Genomic DNA, 16,235 nt, shown 5'->3' with positions numbered 1-16,235 from the left:
GTACGATGTGAAATTGAAACCCCGTCCTTCTGAAATGCGAATTTCATCTCCAACATCTATAAGCTCATTTGGTATCACGCTGTTGCGTTTCGACCGAACAATACGATGACACTTTTCAAAGTAAAGCCTCGCATTTCTGAACTGCTGGTATCGAAAAGGGAACTGCAGAATTCAAAAGGATTTGTAATAAATAAGCCATTGATTACAATGTTTTCGTTTTGTGTGAAAATTATGTATCAATGCAGTGGTTCCCAACTTTTTCGTCTCATGCCCCCCTTGGCCGATATTTGAGCTAAAATTCCCCCCTATGAAAACCTTGCCAGTGACTAAAAAAATGTGCTTTTTACGCGTAACCATTTGTTGACTGAGCAATTAATGGCCAAACAGATTCAGATATGTCCGAACTATGGCGAATGCAGACAGCACTAAACTTTGGTAAAGTACAGTCAAATTTGACCCGTTTTGGACCGGTCGGGTAGCCGCTGACGAAAAATAAATCACCAAGTCCGCTTGCTACGGACTTGAGTTGAATCGATGAATTTGGTACGGTATGTTTTTCACGTTAGCTCATATGTTGGCTTAAAGAGTTAAACAATTTCATCAGCGGCCTTGTGCTGAATTCGGCTTGACGTTTTCCTGCTTAGTAGCAATTTGGTCGAGAGGCTGTCGCGGACCCAACGAAATGGTCTTGTGAGCGTCGCTTTATCAGGGGGTGTAATATCTACGGAAGGCATTTAAACATATAACTAGCTTGAAATCCGCCAAAGAAACATACAATTGTAAAGAACTAATTTCTACTTAACAGTTCTATACCATACAAATCTAAAAACCTTGTGAACCCCGTGTATCTTCCGATACAATGCCAAAGCCAGATTTCCTCTGAAAATATTAAGCCAGATTCCCCTCTAAAAATTCGAAATTCCGCGCATGGGGGGAATTCCCCCAGGTTGGAAACCACTGTATTAATGGATTTTTATTCTTTTAAACCGGGGGTTCACAATCACAACACGCGGCCTGCAACATCCTCCATTATAAAAGTAATTACTGATATGGCATTGTTATATAAATATAGCTACTTTTAGCTCTCTCATCGCACCGTCTCTGTTTTATTTATTGATAATAATTCATTCTGGTTTCTTGATACGCTCGAGTTCAAGTTCGTTGATAAATCGGTATTCGTCTGATGGACTCTGGTTCAAGAGAATCCCGCTGGGTAGTACACTTATATAAAGAGTGCTGCACTCAGTGGTGGTTTTTGGGGTGGGAGAGGTGGGCGGTCGCCTCTTTGGTTTAGCGCCTTTTATTTCAAGGTTTATAGCGAATACACGTGGAAATCGGTGTACCAATCAAGAAGATGATTCCGTACCGATGGGTCACTTATCAAATCTCTGCATTTGCTGGAAATGTCCGATGTCCCAATAATCATCAAGTCTCTGCATGCGGCAAGGGTACTTAGTTTTAATGTAATCTATCCTTGCAACCATGCAATAATAGATATGACCCAATCCAGCACCTGGCTCAGACCTTGACGAGGTGTGCTGGCTTATTTACTAATGTCAACCGATAGCTTTCCAGATTAGTGTGGTCCATTTAGCCTGCAGCCGCTGTATCGCTATACTATTTAGCTCTGCTTCAAAGCCGTGTAATAATGTCATATACACTAGGTTTGCCATACGTCCGGAATTTCCCGGACATGTCCGGAATTTCACTGAAAAATCTGCGTCCGGGAGGAATTTTTAAAATATGCCTAAATGTCCGGAATTTTGAAGACTGGAAGTAGTCTCGAAAGTTTTTCGTAAATCAACCAGACATGGGGTAATCGCGATTAGTAATCGTAATCGATTACGACGATTACAGCATTTTCAAGTAATCGTAATCGCAATCGATTACATTCGAAAAAATCCCGAAGTAATCGTAATCGTATTCGACTACTTCCCATATTTAATCGATTTCTTTATGAAAGAACGATTACTTTTTATTTGTGCAAGGACTGTGACATAAACTGAACACTCGTGAACAAGGAAGATGTATTATACCAGTTATTGAGAGCACAAACGTCTGATTTTTAAATGCCACTGCTCATTATTACGTCAGAGGTAGCCTATTAGCTTTGCTCGTCTTTGCGTAGGAAGTGTCCACACATAGCAAATAGATATTCGATGTACATTAGTGTGATTGTAAGAAACCCACCGTGCTGTATACCGGTTTATCAATACATTTCAGGCGCCACTACCTCGCATCAGGATAATTAATCATAATCACCTCTCTGCCTAAGTTAAAATAGCAACTTTTGTATTGATGTTTGGTTATGCTTAGTTAAACTATAGAATGTAATAGTTCTAATTCTAGAGTTAAATGCAGTTTCACCGTTGCTGCTTGGCGAGCAGTAGACCTATATGGTACGAACATACAGCAGACAAAGGTTTAAAATTTTGTACTCGTCAAATAAAACATTACGGTTTCCACAACGAAGCATTAAAATCAACAGCTGCTGATATGTATCATAACTGGGCCGTTGCTTTGCCGTTTCTCGTAATGGCAGCTTGCATTACATTATCTGCATTAAGTTGAAGGCAGAATTTTATGTTCTCTTTCTGTTATTCTCATATTATTCTACTCAAAACGGGCGCCAATCGCTCTTTCACAATTCTTTACTGAACATTTGGACTTGCCGCCATAGCCATCGGCTTATATACCATGTTAGCGTCGGTTGTAGCTAGAATCAGGATCAAAACAGCAAAAGCGTCCCCCAACCAAACTTTGGTCTTGGGCCCCCATAGGGTAGTCAATTTGAAGTTGACGATTTTGTTTCGTCAATAGTATTGGTAATTGCATTATATTGCATTTTTAATCCTATCTCAGCGCCCTAAGGTCAGATTTACCTGAAGAGCGGGGGGGGGGGGGGCGTAATTCATAATTATAACATCTGGTATCTTGCAATAATTAATTTCTTGTATGTTGTTAATTCGTGACCTCCGGTCTGTTATATAGCCAAAAGTAGTGGCCCAAACAACAGACTAACAGAAAAACTTTCGTGAGACGCACACACAAATTGCCATGTCTAACTAATGCTCCGTGGGTGCCCGGGTGGCATTTGCATCGTGGGCTCAGATTGGAAGGAATGGACTATTAGTCACGCCCACCCAGCGCGGCTACTAACAATGGACACATACGCTAAGTTTTGGCCAATGTCTTTTTAATAGACACTTCGTAAAGTCTCATGTTGGCCGAAACTGCATAAGTCTTTTGATGTGTCGAGGAGCGGTATTGACTGGCACGTAAATGCCTATTACTATGAATTATGCAATATGCATGCTTTATTTCTTGAGGGGGAGACCTATATGCATTTCGAAATCAAGCTATCTAGAGACATTTAAATCGCAAAGCTCAAAGAGAAATTCGAAGTTAATGAAATCTCTCGAAAATACTCTATAATTTATGTTGGTTTACAAAATACTTTTGACTCCCCTCCAACCACGCTCCCCACCCTATTGGGGAATTGTGGGTGCGGCAGTCATGGACATGGCAAGAATGCAAATCATTGGGTGCGATAAACCGTCCTCTATAAAATGGGCTATGGGTACATTATGACGTAACAAGGAAATGTCCCATCGTTTTTAAAGACAGTTGTTATACCATTGGGCCTTTCCAGCGCAATCCATGTATTGTCTTCCAATATAACTACTACGATGCAAAATAAATGTAATCGTGAGTAATCGTGATTACTTTTCAAATGTAATCGTAATCGTAATCGACTACTTCCCGATTTTGCTGTAATCGTAATCGTAATCGTAATCGCGTGATTCAGAAGTAATCGTAATCGCAATCGATTACATTCATGAAGTAATCACCCCATGTCTGAAATCAACATAAACAATATTATTTTCAAGCAGATTTAGGAGAGAGAGAGAGAGAGGTATGGTATTCTTTTTCGCCTGCACCATCGAGATGCTTTGACGAGGGAGGTGCGATACGGCCTTTGAAGTAAGGTCATCTAGTCTGCACCCCCATTTTTCTCCTCCATGCTATCCGTGATTGCTGAGCGCCTAGCAGGATAGCTGCGGATACCAATGTTCGAGTCTTTGGTATGACCCGGCCGGTGATCGAACCCACAACCTACCGATCAAGAAGCCGGACGCATCACCATTACGCTATCTCGCTCAGCTAGGCAATTTGAAATTCTTCTTCGCGCTGCGCGCGAGGTAATAATTGATATTAGTATGAGCACCAGGCACCACCCTTGCCAAAATGCAATCAAAAATAAACATGAATAACCATCATTTACTGAAATAAGTCTAATCGTAATCGCAATTATAAGCTAACGGTATATTCCTAGAGTTGGTTAAGGCCGATTGGATGCTTCAGTCATAGATAGTGGCTCCAAATCTTGGGGTCGTTTGCCTTTATCTGGGGATCGCGATGAGGTTTGACAGTTAGAAATGAGGTCGTGACCATAAAAGGTTGGAAATCACCGGATGTGCAACCTGCTGGTTCATTTCATAGTAGCCTAATGGAAGAATCAAAACAGAATTCAATTAAAATATTTAACAGTCAAACGCATAGGCCTATAGTAATTGCCCGAGAAGCTACATCGATTACCCTATGGCAGGGGTGGGCAAACTTTTGAGCTCGCGGGCCGCATTCGACATCTGAATCCATTCGCGGGCCGCACTATATAAAATTGGGATTATAAACCAAAACGCAATATTGGTATTTGATTAGTGAGGACATGTAGATGCCTATTAAAACAAACCAAGCATTTCGTTGATTATATCGTCCATGCGCCAGAAACACTGGCGAGATTTCATAGGCTGGTGGACCTCAACAACCAATTTGTCAAAAGTATAGGGATGAAAGTCGGTGGTACCGATTCTTAAAATAGGATTTAAATCTAAACCTGTCAGCAGCGATCGGTTCATACATTTGTTAATTCCACTTTTGATTCAGTTCCTGGATACATAATGCTGACAGCATCGTAACCATGTAAGCTTCAAACACGCTTCTGCTGTGTGTGGATAAAATATAAATACCCTAATTCTACGCATACAGAGAACGAATCTACCTACCGAGAACATCACTGAAAAAATTGAAACTTGAGTGGCCAATCTGAAATCACACTCGTGACCCGAATTACGTCAATCTCGTTTACGATTTCTGTGATTTTTAGCAGTTTGAACCTTTCAAACTGCGTGGGCTTTATTATCGGGCTGTCGCGCCAGACATTAAAAATGAAAAATAGTCTCGGAAGTATTTACCTTAGAACAGTGGTTTTCAAACTTTGCAAGAGACCAAACTTTGCCCCCCTACGATGGTTAAAGATGACGTGTCCTCTTTATCGTCATATCACCAAACTCAACCAGGATGCTAGCAAACCTAACGGGTAGTTTGATGCCATGGAAGGCTACGACTGTGGATGAGAGATGTTGAAATATCAAATTGAGACTAAATACAGAACAACAACCGTGAATTGGATGTAAGTCGCGCGAAGCGCGAAAAAAATTTTCAGTTGTTCTCAGCTTCGCGCCCTTCTTAAGATGCTTTCACCCCCTCAAGGTGGGCGCGCCCACCAGTTTGAGAACCACTTCGCTAAAAATATCATGGTGAAATATACTAAAAAGTTTGATCAAGTCCCTGCATTAATTCGATTTTTAGTATGCATTTCATCCATATTTTTTAAAAGTTTCTTTAGACTCTCGCGGGCCGCACAGAATGGTGTGGCGGGCCGTAGTTTGCCCACCCCTGCCCTATGGTGAGCTCAATTTCAGTGCATTTTTTCAGGCGGAAGGAGGCAGAAAAAATGTTGTTTCGGACCCGATTAAAAAAAACTCACAATCAGATAGCCGCCCCGACTTAACAGTATAGCAGGGCTGTCAAACACAATCCCGACAGGCCAGACGATTTCATCCGGCCAATGGAGAAATCTATTGCAGACCCTAGCAAGTATCAATCACCATCATATAACAAATGGCCCAATTTATGACCCATGTTCCACCCCATTCCTGTATACAGTCCTTTGGCAATGTTTTGCTAGTGTGACGTCATATTGACAGACGGTTAGCTATATCTAATTTTAAAATCCGCTAGTGGGCGCTAGAGAGTGTCCGGAATCTGCTTTCCAGAAATATGGTAACCCTAATACACACATCACGTAATTCCGTTCCATATGGCGCACCAATATAAGGTTGGTCATAATATCGGCGAAAGGGCGGTCTGGGGGCAGAGCTACCAGAAGCTGCGATTAAATAATTATAGCCCCCCCCCGGAAGTCTCGCACAGCCACTCCCCCCCCCATCGTAGGGCCGCCACTGGTTGCACTCACCACCACTGACTTGAACAGATCGCGACAGGGAAAGGGAAATGAAATCACGAAAACTGAGTTTTCAACTATAGGTTGGGTACAACAAATTAGCTTTCGCAGAGATAGATGGAAACCTGATGTGTCTTATTTGTCGAAGACCAGTTGTCGCAACGAAACGACGAAGTTTAAAACGATATCACTGACAGTTTCATCCGGAGTTCAAAGTACATATATACAATATCTCATCTTAAGATCATATTCACACAAATAACAGCAACTGCAAACTTGCGAACGCTGTCTATTAATGCTTCGGAATGCATAAACATGTATTTAACATCCGTATACGAATTGTTATGTTCGTGCATTTTACGTTCGTATCGTTTGTCTTCGATTTGTCTGGGATTAGTAATTACTGCCAATCATTATTTCCTCGTGTGTCGTGCTTTGTATTTATACCCTGTGTTCTGTTGTCTGCTGGTCTTTCGTTTAACTGCACTCTGGATCGTGTCGCTGTCTTGAAGATATTCTGCTGATAATATACTGATTTCATATTGCAACCTCGTCGTATGAGTTATTGTTCAAACAAGATCAAGAACATAACACGACTGGTATTTACAGTGAATTTAATAGTAGCCTACGATCACATGGCAATAATGTTTTGCTGACCGCAGCACTTTCATGTTAAAATGCGGCCCGTTGTATATGGGAAGTTGAGGATCCATGAAATAGATAGTACCGTAGGCTGATTGTGATAAAGGTGGCCTGCTTGCAGCATAGAAGCATGGTTGTAAGCATTTCACGAAGCTCCGAGTTAATCTCACTTTTATATTGACTTGAGTCATTTTCAATTCACCACCGAGTCAAGTCCGAGTCAGTGAATAGAGGGTGGAGTCCTAGGCCGTACATTAAAATTCAAAATGCAGAACTGTTTAACAGCTTGCATGTGATGCCTCTCATGCACCCCAGAGGGATGTAGGCTATATAGACACGGACCACGTGACTGCGACATGCGATTGCTGGAGTTCTGTGACAATTCATTAGCCGGTGTGTCTTAAGTCTGAATTCAAGCATGACCATAGCCCAGTTTACGACCGTTGCTAATCTCTAACCTGCTAATCCAGTCCTGCACTGTTATTTGCCAAATATGGCATATGGGAAATAATTTCCAGGTCAATCCTTTCCTGGATAGATCTCCGCGTTATACATTACAACATTGTCTATCCATGTTGTGAATTCAGCTATATCAGCAATTCAGCATACATGTACTCACAACTGCCAAGTTCAATGTAATACTTGACAAATACCGCAACAAAAACGAGGCCTTAGTTATGACCCGGCAAGTAGAGGGATGTTTCGTAATTTCATTTATTTGCTAATCTCTCTTCAATAATCTTCAAGGCCGATTCGCAGCTTTCTTTAGCAACTTGGAATGCCTCCTTCCCGGCGTTCTCGAGTTCCACTCTTTTGACTTCATTCGTCAGATCCTTCAGGTTTATGAAAACATTCTGCAACGCTCCCCAACACCCAGTCTCCAAGCACTTCGCGCCGACCTATTCGGATATTAAATTGAGACACGTTCGCGACACTTTACGTGTAGTAGGAATTATGCGAACGTTAACCACACACATATCATTGAAACTAAAACGGTCAGGGATTTATCCGGGGGCGTGACTCGGCTGCCGGGGATATATAATAAAATATTAGATAACATTATAGTCAGGGTTGCCATAGATATGGATTAAAAACTAGGAACAGCTAAAACTCAAGTAATTTTACCACGAAATTTGTAAACTGGAGACTACAAAATGGTCACAACTTTCCTCCACATGCTCCGTGCCGAACATAAAGACAATATGTCATCAAAAAGGGAAAATCTTAGAAATAAGGGCATTTTAGTTTAATAAGACATCGCCCTTCACAACAAAGATGAATGCTAGAAACAAGGACGGTATGGCAACCGTGACTATAGCTATAACTTAACATACCACCGCAGGAAGTAACTCGGCAGACACGTCTAGGTTGCTGATAAACCGGAAATCGTGTCGAATCAAACTCAGCGTTCAGCGCTCAATGTTAAACTCCGAACTGCAACGCAAGCAGCCGGTACACATCTTCCAATGTTCGTATCGCAAATAAAGGCCTATTTTAATCTTGTCAATCTCATAGTGTTGCAAACATAATCTACAAAGGCAGCGAGGAGAACCAATTCTCCATTCTGAAACGAATACTGACGACCAGGGTTGCATTTAAAACAAACGTGTTTAAAACAAGGCCCTTTTTCTTTCTTCTAGCCATGACGTCACGAATCTTTGATTGCGACGTCACATTGGATTGACATATAGACAATTGAAAATATATGGTTAATATGGCTCCTTCGACGAAAAGGGCTTCCGGCCACTGTCGTAAATGGACCAAAAATATCTTTAACCGGGACTACGTCGTTATGCAGCATTTTTGCGGTCGGATGTCATCATTATCAAAACACCAATTCCATACCAATAATCTACATTTACATGCTATAACTGTTGAGTTGAACCGACGACGATTGCGAGGGTTATCCAGCCACTCCACAGCGTATACGCCGACTATATTGGGTGCAAATCATCCGTAGGCTCATATACTACATGTTTTTTCGACAGTATTTACACAATTATGCCTTAATTTAATTATACGTTTACAAAAACAATTCCTTTTAAAAGGAATTGGTTAAAAACACCGTATGTTTCAAATGCAGCCCTACCGACGACATACCAGGTATTAGGGCGGACGAGATATGATGAAGCGACCATGTCGCGTCCAGAGCTTCAAATAAAACATGATCCCGCCCACCTGTATATCGGATGCGCAAGAAATATTGCAATGACGCGCTATTTCGATCAGGAATGGCCAGCATTTATTGATCGCCTCCATGACCGACAGAGGGACCGTTATAGCTTTGACAAGTCCTTCTTGCATAGCCCGGTCGCGGCACTCCTTTTCTTCTTCCGACTTCCTCGGCAATTTTAATGCCGACATATAGCTAAATTTGAGGATAATGATCAGCGTTATTATCGACATGCAATCACTCAGTATAACTATATAATGTTATGTTTACATTCTATAGTATAACACATAACTTGACAAGCTAGCATTGAATCAACTTGCCTATTACCTAACATCAGACAAGCAGACAAATATACCATAGTGTCCTATATGGTGTCGACACAGGCAAATCTCACGCCTCAGTGAAATTGTATCACGTCACAATTTCCATTTGGCTACAGGCAATTTGACGGTCATTTTTGACCGGCTTGCCGAGCATTAAATTTGGTAAAACGGGTATCAATCGAAAGCTGACTCTGCACTGATTACGAAAATATAAATTTTATTCCGCTCGTGGCCCTGGAACTCCCACAATCAGCCTCGAATTTTTCATTGTTATGGAGATTGGCATTGGGACGCAACAATGCTGTCTGGCGAAACGAGAGAGTAGCTCAAGAGAAAAAGAGCCAGACAGCATTGTTCCGCATTTATATTTTCGTAATCAGAGGAGAGTCAGCTTTCGATTGATACCCGTTTTACCGAATTTAATGCTCGACAAGCTATGAATATACTATATGTGCCACGCAAGTGTTGGACACATGGTGTCGCAAGGCCTTTCTATCTTCGTAGTCATATTGCGGCAGACACAGAATAAGTTTGTCAGTATTCGGCTACCACATATTCTCTCCACGACATTGATTTTATCAGGACCTTTGTCATCAAGTTAGCAGAAGTGGAGTCAGGTCGAGCTTTTCGGGCTCAACTGCAGAGAATATGCAGACGTGGTCAGAGTAGTCATTGCTTGCTGGCACTCAAGTAACAGTGAGCGTTAGGTTGTAAATTTAAACTCAATAACAAGTAACGATTTTCAAGACACGTCAAAACTACGTCAAGTAGGATATGTAGATCTGGAAAGTACTCAAGTAAGTAGTTCCATAAAGTATATTTGGTCGCGATGTCGCATACTTTTCATCCGTGGTTCCTAAACCTTTTCTGCGTGTGACACACTAGAAAACTTACAAAACGCTCGCGGCACACTTACAAGAAAGTTGCTTAAAAATCTATTCACGTGCTAATGGGATGGCTGTACTTGTTTATAAAAACATTTATTCGGCTGAAACGATGTTTAATTGTTGATAAGCCTACACGCATTTGGTCGTTTTCCAATCAGTATCTCACGGCTACGGCTTTTAATTTCAGACAAAACGAAGAAGAAAACATGTTCACATAGCCTACTCATTAAGGTGCATATGACAATAAAATATTTGTTTACAGCAAATCCTGAGAAGTATTGTCGATGTGCGATTTGAATTCCAGACAATGATATCACGATTAGCGGCACGATTTCTTGTTCACGAGTTGATTTGAAACGAACAAAAGTATTTTATCCAGCGTTAGCAACCCAATCATGATGTGAACATTACCCTATTCATCGGCATGATTGGTCTCGTGCAAGGTCGACCGCTTTAAATTCGCATCTGCTTGTATGTTCTTCCAAATCCTAGAAAGACTCGCGGTACGCCTGAGAATTTGTGGCGGCACGCTAATGTGCCGCGGCACACAGTTTGGAGATCACTGCTATTCATAGTCGATGGCATGTGGTTACAGAAACTGCAGGTTGCATCTTGGCGAGTAGCGCAAAATGATCAATGTCACTATAAACTCGTGTAATCTTCAGAATATATTCTGCTCCATTTATACTTGGGTTACCATATTTGGGAATCGGGAAAGGAGGACACCTTCTCAAAATTTTCAAACTTAGAATACCAGAGAAAAATCTTGAAAAATGGTAAACTTTCCCCACTTCGTGGTCGGTTGACTAAACAACAAAACGTCAAGTTTCAGGCTCAGCTCCCGAAATACCCGCCGGAGCTTTACTTCGGTGGTGATTTACGGTATCGCAGTCCAATTTGACAGTAAATTTGACCAAAATTCTCAAAAAAAAGCACAAAGTCTCAAAAAGGAGGGCATTTAGGCGTCCTCGGAGGACATTCTCAAAAACATGAAAAGGAGGTCAAATCCCCCTAAAGGAGGACGTATGGTAACCCTATGTTATACGGGAGCGATCTCGCTCAGTCGTTGCGATAATTTCACTTAGAAACGCGATGGAAAGATATTCCCAAACTACTTTGTACTCTACAAAATCCGAAATCTAAAAAGTAAGAAGTGTTGTCCAAGATATGCTGTTACGTTGAAGCGGAAATATCTTCAACAAATTGAGTAGGGCATAAGAAAAACCGAATTGAGTACTCCGAAAAGTAGAAGTACTTCGTCACTGACCATCTCTGAATATCTGGTTAAACAACTTTTCGACTGAATAAAGAAATAGTTGTTGAGCTCAATACGGGTTACAAACAACGTTCGGGTTCGGGCCCAATGTAAACAGCCCGATTTCGCCTCTGCACCGCTTCCGTTACTATTTGTTGTCAATTGGGACATGTGTTGCTACGCTTCAAACAAGGGTCGTTCTTCTACTGTTCTTACTGTCAATATAAGCGCTGCCAAGATAAACAGCAGATGGTCGTAATCGGGCTCACGTACTCGTCAAACGCTTTCGAATCTCGGTCAATCAGCGGAATAAGTTCCTGCATTGCGCCAAATAATGGGGGTATGTTTTTTCTCATAACGCCGTCAAGGGATTCCCATTGCCGCTTCCCATATGTCAAAAGCCCTGCAGAAACATTACAAATACTGAAGTAGGAGTGGCAAGCACGAATGCGGTTGTATTTCAATCATAGCTGTGAGGGTAGACCAATAAATAACGCAAATACTCATTAATTACCAACAACAGAAACGCCATGGAATCACAATCACACCCAACGGATATGGATGTATAATTATAATTTATTAGGCTACTAAATAAACATTACTGTACTATGTTGTCACTAAGAAAGCTAAATTCGATGGCTGATTGTCCTCCTCCGCATTTTAATCGGGATTTTGGACAATGATAATTATTACTACGGCTGGGGTTCGAGTCGAGTACCGCCTATCACGAGATCACGCTGGTAACAATGACTTGGAAAGTAGGCTAATACATGACTCAGATTCGAGAACTCAATTATTTGTGCCCACCCTAATATATTATGTGGGCTAGCCGAAATAAGCTATATAGTCAGTGTCATTGATAAACACTGAACAGCAGTAAAAGTTTAAAACTAAGCTTCGCTTGTGACCCGAAGCGAGGCGATGTCATCGAAAGGATTCGACCATCGTTAGATAGTGCCGAAGAGTCGCGGCAACTTGTCAATCATAACCTAATTATTACGGAAATTCTCTGCTCAACTTCCATCTGATTACTATACAAATCTTTCCCTCTCCACTTCAGAGTTATGAAAAATAATTTGGCGAACCTTTAAAATAACGGCCTCCATTTATATAACTACAGTATACGCGTAGGAATTGTTATTACTAGGGCTGGGCAAAATCGAGTACCTGAGTGATTCGATTCTGAATCACGTAAAATGCTTCGAGTCGAGTCGAGTATTCGAGTATCACTCAATATGACGTCACAACAGAATGTAGTATGTCAAAGTCCAAATATGAACCTTTTATGCCACCACGAAGAACATACTGCCTGTTATTCGTCACATTAACGATACGTCGGTATTTTTTCGTCCATACCGATTTCATTGCGCTTCTTGACAATGTTGTGGGATGATCATGACTTCAGAAATGTGTTATTTCCAGTAACGTTCGTAGCTTTGTACTATGTCTCTTATGCTGCGACACGGCAAATCAAGGTTTCAAGGCTGCATCAGAGGAAAATAGTATCAGACCAATAATTCTCGTCAGCAAATTAACTTTCAGTTGCGAGGAGCGCATAATTTCAGTACTCGAAAAAATCGTATTTTACTACTCGACTCGAATCATTAAAATTAATACTCGATTCAGATTCGAGTACTCGAATCATTGTGCCCAGCCCTAGTTATTACTACTATTACCTTCTCTGTTTCACTAGTGTACTGAATAGTGTGTTTACAGTAGACGGTCTGAAACAAAAACGATACCTGCCATGGTAGCAAGTGCAGCGCCCATCGACGCTACCGTTGCAGAAACGGAGCCCCCGCCTGGCGACGGGGTTCTGGATCCGACGGCATTGATAAACTCTTTTACGGACAACGAAGCTAGCGGGTAGTCACGTCTCTCATCAGCCACACAGTATTCAATAATTCTCTTTTCCGGCTCGAATTGAGAGAGAGAGTTCAATCCTAGTCTAGCTATCGCCAATCGCACTTTAGAACGCTCATCGAGAATGAATAGTTGCTCTTTTTCGATGAAGTAGTTCGCGGCTTGCAAAATCGATTCTAGAGGTACGATGCCGACAATTTCTGACCCCGTGACAGGCACGTTAATGTCTCGCGCGCAATTCTTAGCTTCTTCGTACACCATGTGAATGGGAGTCACATTGTAGTCGGTGATGTTGGTGGATACTTGCGCTAGATTGTTCTCGTCCAGGTACCACCCGATGCCTTGTACATTTTTTAATTTCCCCGGCCGACCCTGACCACGGCCACTTTCGCGTAAATCCAGCGCGATGCGGTGGGCTTGTTCTTTGGTACCGATCAAATTCACATTGTAGGCTATCAAAAATTTCCTAGCACCGGTAGCTGTCGCACCCCAATTTGGTACGAAATCAGTCGTACCGAAATCTGGTTTCCACGCCGGGTCCTGAAGTTTCTCGGGGAGTTTTTCATATTCCCCAGCTCTAATGCTAGGTAATAGTCTCCTTTTCTCTTCTTTTGCCGAAAACCCATACAGATATACAGGTACGTTTAACTCCCGCGCCAACATCTCACCGAATTTAACAGAGCATTGCACGCAGTCATCCATGGTTGCGTTCTTAACGGGGATAAAGGGGCATACATCCAACGCGCCCATCCTCGGGTGCTCGCCGTGATGATGACTCATGTCTATAAGCTTGAAGGCTACCTTAGCCGCTGCGAAAGCACCGTTTATGACACTATCAGCAGATCCTACGAACGTATACACTGTTCGATTAGTAGAAACGCCAGGATCGCAGTCCAGTAGAACACATCCTTGCGTATCTCTGATGGCATCGGATATGGCTTTTATCACACCGGCTTCGCGGCCTTCGCTAAAGTTTGGAACGCATTCGATTATAACATCCATAGCAGCATTGATACAAGGCCTAATTGCAAAGCAATCATCCGTTACGCACAGGAAGACAATAGCCTCATGCGACTAGCTGCATACAATTCGCAGCGTAGCTATTACAAGGCACGCAATAACGCATATACCTAACTGCTCCTTTGCCGATGCAACAACGTGTTAGAACTAGCAACGCAAAGCAGCCGACCCGTTACCTGCCCGTCGATAAATAAACACGTTTCACTGAATTAGAGAATCATTCCACTCTTGCCTGATGGCTATCTTTCATTGGCTCGTGCCAAAGGCGTGAGAGGTGAGTGGCGATGTAATGTTGTAAGTGTAAGAGCAGGAAGGCGACTGAGAAGAAGATAATCCAGTTCACACACAGCATATTCGAATGTTGTACAATACACAATGCACAGTACATCTGCGAGGTGTGAGGTTGATCATAATGATCAACTTCGGAGGTGCATAATGTTATTATGACTTCGACATGAAAATCGTACAAACCATTGTGCTGATGCTACATATATAATATATATACATACAAATTATACGTCATCGAGAATGGTAATTCGTAGATCACTATTAACTTATTCATTTTAAAAGTTCATTCATTCTCTCACGATATACTCACCTCGAAACAGCAATTCACATGTTGATCATAATTGGTTAAATTTCTCGTATAATCTTTAGCAATAATGTAGACACAAAGCAAACAAAAACCGTGAATGGTTACGTAATCCTGAAGACATAACAAGGTGTCCGTGAGATGAAATTTAATCATTTCTGAAGTCCACCCGTTTTCACGAGACTATGAAAATGGTGGCAAACCTGCAGCCGGAGAAGAAGAGGAATTGTGCGACCGTTACGAGTCATTCAATAAGTATGTTTTGACGGCCGTCAGCATGCAATCCGAATTTGGATTGTACTCCCCCGTTCCCGAAGAAAAGATACGCATATGTTACATCTGGGGTGGCCAACCTTTTCAGCTAAAGGGCCACACTTGACTGACGAACTATTGCGCGGGCCACTAGCCGCGCGAAGCGCGAAAATTTTTCAAAGTTCATATGTCAATAATATTGTCACTTGGCTATATTGCGGGCCTGCTGTATATCGCTGGGCTCAGTTTGCCAGGAATGGACTATTCGGCGCCTGGACATATCGATATCGAAAGCTTCGACCAACATGCGTCAATCATTTTGTGCCTAGGTTTCATAGTCGACGGTCTTTCTGCGGGCGCAAACGCAAGGTTGCATATGTTGAACGACACTTTGCCTCGTAATCGCGAATATAGCTAGACTCAATCTGATACATTAGGCGTTGTTTCATTTTCACAAAGGGGTAACAATATTAAAAGCAAGAAATCTAGTGACAACATGTTGCGCGTAGCGTGTAGAAAATTTTTACTTTTGATAAGTCTATCGCAAATTATTCTGCTTCATTGTAGTGTACGAAGATCTACCAAAATGTGACTGGCTATGGATCTGCCAATGCGTCGGAACTGATATTTTAGTCATCACATCTCAAGTGTTGCGGCCAGACTAATCAAATTTTTGGTTGGCCTTGCAAGTTCACAATCTGTGCAATCCATTTTTGATAATATTACCAATTTCGGAAATTACCTCGCGGGCCATGGGTTGGCCGGCCCTGTGTTACATGAATGAGATCGAGTTAATTCACAATTACTAGAGAACGGCATATTTCTAATAGTGCTTGATGTGTTTGAGATGCTTTACTTTAAAGGCGTGATATCTGCTGGTCTTCGACTATTCGGTTTTGACATTATGGCACCATGTCACAG

At 41.9% G+C, this 16,235-nt stretch overlaps 1 protein-coding gene across 1 annotated transcript; it reads right to left on the bottom strand.

Moving 5' to 3' along the window:
• Positions 1 to 7,571: 7,571 nt before the first annotated feature.
• Positions 7,572 to 14,666, bottom strand: LOC145452946 (formimidoyltransferase-cyclodeaminase-like). The gene is made up of 4 exons (XM_080331072.1): positions 13,330 to 14,666; positions 11,861 to 11,990; positions 9,128 to 9,317; positions 7,572 to 7,848 (listed from the first exon to the last, which is right to left on the bottom strand). Exons 1-4 carry the CDS (start codon positions 14,450 to 14,452, stop codon positions 7,660 to 7,662), a joined length of 1,632 nt encoding a protein of 543 aa, XP_080187198.1. The 5' UTR covers positions 14,453 to 14,666; the 3' UTR covers positions 7,572 to 7,659.
• Between the last annotated feature and the right edge of the window lie 1,569 nt (positions 14,667 to 16,235).

This window comes from Botryllus schlosseri, chromosome 12 (assembly GCF_051294905.1).
Source record: "Botryllus schlosseri isolate E-star chromosome 12, Bs_hap1, whole genome shotgun sequence".
In the NCBI taxonomy this organism is placed as follows: Eukaryota; Metazoa; Chordata; class Ascidiacea; order Stolidobranchia; family Styelidae; genus Botryllus; species Botryllus schlosseri.
This window is presented reverse-complemented; position numbering and strand designations above follow the sequence as displayed.

Coding starts and splice junctions, on each gene's coding strand:
- LOC145452946 (XM_080331072.1), bottom strand. CDS start 14,452: ATGGATGTTATAATCGAATGCGTTCCAAACTTTAGCGAAGGCCGCGAA. Junction 11,991..13,329: donor TGCACTTGCTACCATGGCAG/GTATCGTTTTTG, acceptor ATGTTTCTGCAG/GGCTTTTGACATATGGGAAG. Junction 9,318..11,860: donor GATTCGAAAGCGTTTGACGA/GTACGTGAGCCC, acceptor CCTCAAATTTAG/CTATATGTCGGCATTAAAAT.